General features: G+C 26.6%; 4 protein-coding genes across 4 annotated transcripts; all 4 read left to right on the top strand.

Annotated features, from left to right (window-relative positions):
* Nucleotide 1: 1 nt before the first annotated feature.
* On the top strand, nt 2–535 carry ENU1_045810 (protein kinase, putative; the record flags this gene model as incomplete). The annotated part of the gene is made up of 1 exon (XM_008857693.1): nt 2–535. One exon carries the CDS (start codon nt 2–4, stop codon nt 533–535), a length of 534 nt encoding a protein of 177 aa, XP_008855915.1.
* Nucleotides 536–636: 101 nt separating this feature from the next.
* On the top strand, nt 637–3,498 carry ENU1_045800 (helicase, putative; the record flags this gene model as incomplete). The annotated part of the gene is made up of 1 exon (XM_008857692.1): nt 637–3,498. One exon carries the CDS (start codon nt 637–639, stop codon nt 3,496–3,498), a length of 2,862 nt encoding a protein of 953 aa, XP_008855914.1.
* A 127-nt stretch (nt 3,499–3,625) lies between these two features.
* Nucleotides 3,626–4,096, top strand: ENU1_045790 (hypothetical protein; the record flags this gene model as incomplete). The annotated part of the gene is made up of 1 exon (XM_008857691.1): nt 3,626–4,096. One exon carries the CDS (start codon nt 3,626–3,628, stop codon nt 4,094–4,096), a length of 471 nt encoding a protein of 156 aa, XP_008855913.1.
* Nucleotides 4,097–4,654: 558 nt separating this feature from the next.
* Nucleotides 4,655–5,551, top strand: ENU1_045780 (hypothetical protein; the record flags this gene model as incomplete). Its single annotated transcript, XM_008857690.1, has 1 exon — nt 4,655–5,551. One exon carries the CDS (start codon nt 4,655–4,657, stop codon nt 5,549–5,551), a length of 897 nt encoding a protein of 298 aa, XP_008855912.1.
* Between the last annotated feature and the right edge of the window lie 710 nt (nt 5,552–6,261).

Below are 6,261 nucleotides of genomic sequence, written 5' to 3'. Positions count from 1 at the left end.
TATGCATCTTGACTTAAAACCAGATAATATTTTATTAAATTCATTATATTCAGATTCTGGTTGTGTTGCAAAAATTACTGATTTTGGTACATCTAGATTTACTAAAAGAAAAAACAATGATAAAGGTCTTGGAACACCAATATATATTGCACCTGAATGTTATCAAGATAAATATTATAATGCTAGTGATGTTTTTTCTTTTGCTATTACAGCTTGGGAATTGTTTTATGCTAAAGAACCATATAGTGAATGTAAATCAGTATTTGATATTAAGAATATTGTGATTAATGGTGGAAGATTAGAAATTGATGAACAGATGCCAGACAAGCTTCGGTCTCTTATTGTTAATTGTTGGAAACAAGAACCTAATGAACGACCTAATTTTTTGTCTATTTCTAAGTCAATGACTGAAATTTGTAAAGATGCAATTAATCATAAAGAAATTGATAAAGATGTTTCTAATAAACGAATTGAACAAATAATTGCAAAAAAGAAAGAACTTATAGAGTCAATGACAGAAGATGATGCAGAATAATTATGAATTAAAATGTTTTTTTTTTAATAGAAGAAAGGTTTTTTAATAGAAATTAATAGAACTTGAACAAGTATTTTCCATATTAAGAAAGTGACTCTTTAATGGAAATTTTAGAAGAGATTGAAATCTTATCTGATTATTGTTTTTACTTAGAAGAATTATATGGAACAGCAGATCTCAACATAGCAAAAAATATTTTAGCAGTTATTAAAAGATGTCAAAGTCGAGCAGAATTTATTCAGAAATTCCAAACAATTATGAAAATTGAAGAACCAAATAAACTTGGAAGATTTTATGAAATATATGACGAAAGAAAATTATATCAAGAATTAAATGGAAAAGAAATTGGAAAAGCAAGAAGTAAACGATTTAATGAAGAATATAAAAGAAGAAAAATTAATGATGAATATATTAACACAATAAGAAAGAAAGATAGAGGAAGGGTAAATGAAAAGAGTTGTGATAGAAAACGAATCAGTTCAGAAGAACGAAATGAAATGGAAAAATTAATTGCAGCAGGAATAATGAAACAATCGGATTTACCAATAGAAGAACTCTCTACAGATGAAATAACAATAAAAGATGTTAAATTAAATGAAGAAGAACCAAGGTTTCTTAAAGGGAAAATTAAAGAAATTATTAATTCAAAAATAAAGGAAGTAGAAAAACAACCAGAAGGACATTTACAAAGAAGTGCAATAATGGCAACTCAAATTGCAAAGAAAAGAAAAGACAAGAAAGAAAAGAAACAAGAAAAAATAGAAGAAAAGAAAATAGAAGGAATTGAAATTAAAGATAAAAAAAGAAAGAAAGAAAATGAATTAGAAGCAGACATTAAAGAAATTAAAAGTATAGAAGAGGTTATTGAAGAAATAGGAGTCATAGCACCAAAAGATAAAGAAAGAAAAGAATGGGAACAAAGAGAAGAAAAAGCAACAAAAGAATATCAAAAAAGTATTGAAGAAAAAAGGAAAGAATTACCAATATATTCAATGAGAAATAAATTAATGGAAAGTATTAAAAAGAATCAAATAATTATTCTTATTGGAGAAACAGGATGTGGGAAAACAACCCAATTAACACAATACTTATATGAAGATGGATATAGTAAAAATGGAAGAATTGGATGTACTCAACCAAGAAGAGTAGCTGCTATTAGTGTGTCTCAAAGAGTTGCAGAAGAAATGAAAGTAAAATTAGGAGAAGAAGTAGGATATAGTATTCGATTTGAAGATAAAACAACAGAAAAAACAAGAATTAAATATATGACAAATGGAATGTTATTAAGAGAATATCTTGTTGATAGAGACTTACCACAATATAAAGTTCTTATTCTTGATGAAGCACATGAAAGAACTGTTGGAATAGATATTTTATTTGGATTATTAAAAGAAACAATTAAACGTCGACCAGAATTTAAATTAATAATAACATCAGCTACATTAGATGCAGATAAATTTTCTATATATTTTAATAAAGCACCTATTATTCATATTCCAGGAAGAACATTTCCAGTAGAAAAATTATATTTAGAAGAACCAGAAATGGATTATATTCAAAGTGGAATTGAAACTATTATGAAAATTCATCTCACACAACCACCTGGAGATATTTTATTCTTTTTAACAGGACAAGAAGAAATTGATTCGACTTGTTCAATAATTAATGAAAAAGTTCAAAAATTAGATAAAAGATATCCTAAATTAATTGCTTTACCTATCTATGCTTCATTATCTACTGAACAACAAAAACGGATTTTTGAACCAGCACCAGCATTTACAAGAAAATGTATTGTTGCCACAAATATAGCTGAAACATCTATTACTATTGATGGGATTTATTTTGTTGTAGACTCAGGATTTGTTAAACAAAAAGTACATAATCCAAGACTTGGAATGGACCAATTATTAATAACTCCAATCAGTCAAGCATGTGCTGACCAAAGAGCTGGTAGAGCTGGAAGAACTGGTCCAGGAAAATGTTATAGGTTATATACAGAAAAAGCATATTTAAATGAAATGCCTATTGTAAGTATTCCAGAAATACAAAGAGCTAATCTTGCTGATACTGTTTTAATATTAAAAGCAATTGGAATTAATAATGTCATTGATTTTGATTATATGGATCCACCAATGCACAATACATTAATTAGTGCATTACATCATCTCTATGCAATTAGTGCATTAGATGATGATGGAAAATTAACACAACTTGGAAGAAAAATGGCAGAATTTCCTTTAGAACCACCATTATCAAAAATGTTAATTGTTTCAGAACAGTTTGGATGTAGTGAAGAAGTAGTAACAATTGTAGCAGCATTAAGTGTAGGTAATTTATTTATTAGACCAAAAGAAAAAGAAGAAGAAGCTGATAGAAGAAAAAGACAATTAAGTAGTTCAGCTGGAGACCATTTAACAATGTTACAAGTTTATAATAATTGGATAAAGAATGGAAAATCTCCTAGTTGGTGTAAAGAAAATTACATTAACTTTAGGTCATTATATAAATGTGAAGACATTAGAAAACAATTAATAAAAATAATGAAAAAATATCATATTCAACTTATTTCTTCTCATAATAATCCTATTCCAATTATTAAATCTATTGTTTCAGGCTTTTTTGTTCATGCAGCAAAAAGAGATCCTCAAGAAGGCTATAGGACATTAGTTGACGGTCAACAAGTATTTATTCATCCTACTAGTTCATTATTTGGAAGAAATCCTGAATGGGTTGTATATCATGAACTTGTATTGACTACTAAAGAATATATGAGAGAAATAATAGCTATTGATCCTCAATGGCTTATTGAACTAGCACCAGCCTTTTATCAGAAATCAGATGGAACACAATTGAATGAAAGAATGAGAAAAGAAAAATTAAAGCCATTATTTAATGGAGCTAAAAAAGACCAAAAGCCATGGAAAGTATCATATAGAACAACTATTGGACCATCTTATCATTAATTGTTTAAAGAAAAGAAGAAAGAATGGAAATATAATGAAGATATTATAAATATAATTTAATTATATTCTAAAAGACTTTTTAAGAAATAAAAAAAAACCCTTAAAAAGAAAAAAAGAAGATAAGAAGATGAGTAGTGAAACACAGCAACAACAAATAAATACAAATGAAAGTGAGAAACAAAAAGAAGAGATAATAAAAGAAATTATTGTAAAAGAAGAACCAGACATAAAAGAAGAAAAGAAAGAAATTAAAAAACCAATACGTGGAGCTAATGTATCTGGAAGACCATGGAAAGAGGCATATAAAAAAAGGTCAATTAAAGATAATGTAGCAACAGCTGGAATTAGTTGGGAAGAAAAAATGGAAATGAAGAAACGTAGACAAATGATGAGAGCACTTGATGAAGAGATTAGAACAAAACAAGCAGAAGAAGAAGCAAAAAGAAAAGAAGCAAGAAAGCAGGCAATTATTAGAAAGAAAGCAAACATTGCCAAAAATACTATTGTTCAACAAATTACAAATAAGAAGAAGTTGAGACATATGAGTGGGAAACAATTTAGACAATTACGTACATTCCACTTTGATGAAATTGAATAAGAAAGATAGATTGAATATGAATGATTGTTCGTTATTTTATGTTTTATAAAGCAGAAACTGGAGAGTAGTTTTGCAGAAAAAACAAAGAAAAAACGAAAAAAAACAACGATAAATTGATTTGTACGTCGATTGGTAGTAAATTCCGTTTCAGGTTTAGCAAAGTAATAGAAAAACAAAAGAGAGGAATCTTCTACAACAGAACCCTAAAACCGGGAAAAAATAGAAAAGACAGATTAATAAAGAAATGAATTAAGAAATTAAAGTAAAAAATGAGGGAAGAAGATTGTTTAAGTAAATCAAAAGTTCAAAAAACACAACAGTTAAGAGTTATAAAGGAATAATAAAGGAAACTATAGACATGTAAAAAAAGTTGATGATTTTTAAATAAAACAAAAGTTAGAAAGAAACAAAATAAGAGGTGTATAAAGAAAGTAGAAAAAGAAGAAAAAAGAAGAAATAGGATAATATAAAAATATAATAAACTGTATGATATAAAAAAAAGAAAAAGAAAGGAGTATAAGAAGGGATCGAACATTCTTTTATTAAAGCCAATCGTCTATGTTGCACGCTGAAGCTCCCCACAAGAGAATTCAGCATATCACTACAACACCACATACAAATTTAAGTAAGACGATTAATTCATTTATTGGAGTACAAAAAAATATAGGAGATAATGAATTACCACCAATAAATTTTTTAACTACAAAACCTATTAGGAAACACAATGAATATTTCAGATTTAAATTTGCAAAAGGAATTACCACATCATGTTTACTTAGTGATGAAGAGTATTATTCTAAGAATAAAAGTAAGAATACTAATATTACAGAAACAAAAATCGAAAAGAGTAATGAATCTATTGAAGATAATGGAGTAGATACAAAAAATGAAAACCCTAAAGTAGAAAGAAGTTATTCAGAAGGAGTAGTTGATAGTGATGAAGAATTACCTGTTGTTATTAAAAAACCAAAATTAAGAATTCAACCAACAGATAAAACTAAGTTTTGTAAACATTCATTAAAAATTATTCCTAAAGTTATGATTGATCCTAATATAATTAAAAGAAAAGAAATGATTAGAACATTAAAACAAATTCAACTTCAGTCTATTCGTTGTCAATATTCAACTCGTACTGAATCACAAAGATTTAAACAATTAGTAAAAGAAGTAACAGACTATTGTAATATTAATCATTTCTTTACTTGTGAACATAAAGAAACTGAATTAAAAGTATCTTCATTTGGATTTTCACAAAAAAAGTTTATTGTTGTTTTTAAAAGTGAAGCAGAAAATTATTCAAATTGGGGATTTCCTAAACCACTCTTTCTTGATGGAACAGAAGTTTGTGATACTCAACTTCTTGAACATATGAAAAAACAACCAACTGTTGAAACTATTATGAATGAACTTTTCAGAATTGCTTGTTCTATCATTTCTGAATGTGTATGTATGTAATTGTTCTCAACTCCTGCGCGTTGCTTTATGGCAGATATATTTATGTTTTTGCCTTTATTTCTTTTTATTTTTCTTCTCTTCTTTCTTTTTTTATTACTTTGAATAAAAACTTAGAATGTTTAATGACTTAATTTCTTTTTTTTTATTTCTTTTCTTGTTTTTCTCAATTTGACTTTCATTTCCTTATAAAAATATTGTTAAAAACTCTTTTGATTTTCTTTCTTTACAACCTTTGAATTTGTTAAACATCTTCAGAAACACATTGTAAATTCAATCATTGAATGATGTATTATTATGTTTGTGAAAGATCCTTTTCTTCTTTTTTACTTTGAAGAATGTTTTATTTATTTATTTTTGTGCTTTCTTCATAACAAATCTCGTCAAGAAAAGCAAATAATACAAAATCAAAGAAGAGAATGAAAGTCAATGAAATAATTTACATAATATGAATTATAAAAGAAATGTTGAAAAAGTGAATAAAAGGAGAAGATGAGTTGAAAATGAATATGAAATGATAAGTAAAGAGAATGATAATAATGAAAATACAAGTAAGAGTCAAAGAATAATAAAACATTGGAAATAAAATGAAATAAGAATAAATAGACAATGAAAATAATATAAATATGAAGTATTTCAACCTAAAATAAAAGAATATGGAGAAACTGAAAGAAATAATTCAAATAACAACAAAAGAAATAAAGAAGAAAGAA

Source organism: Entamoeba nuttalli (assembly GCF_000257125.1).
Source record: "Entamoeba nuttalli P19 unplaced genomic scaffold asmbl_2869, whole genome shotgun sequence".
Lineage (NCBI taxonomy): Eukaryota > Evosea > Mastigamoebida > Endamoebidae > Entamoeba > Entamoeba nuttalli.
The sequence above is the reverse complement of the archived record's forward strand: the minus strand, read 5'-3'. Positions and strand labels throughout refer to the sequence as shown.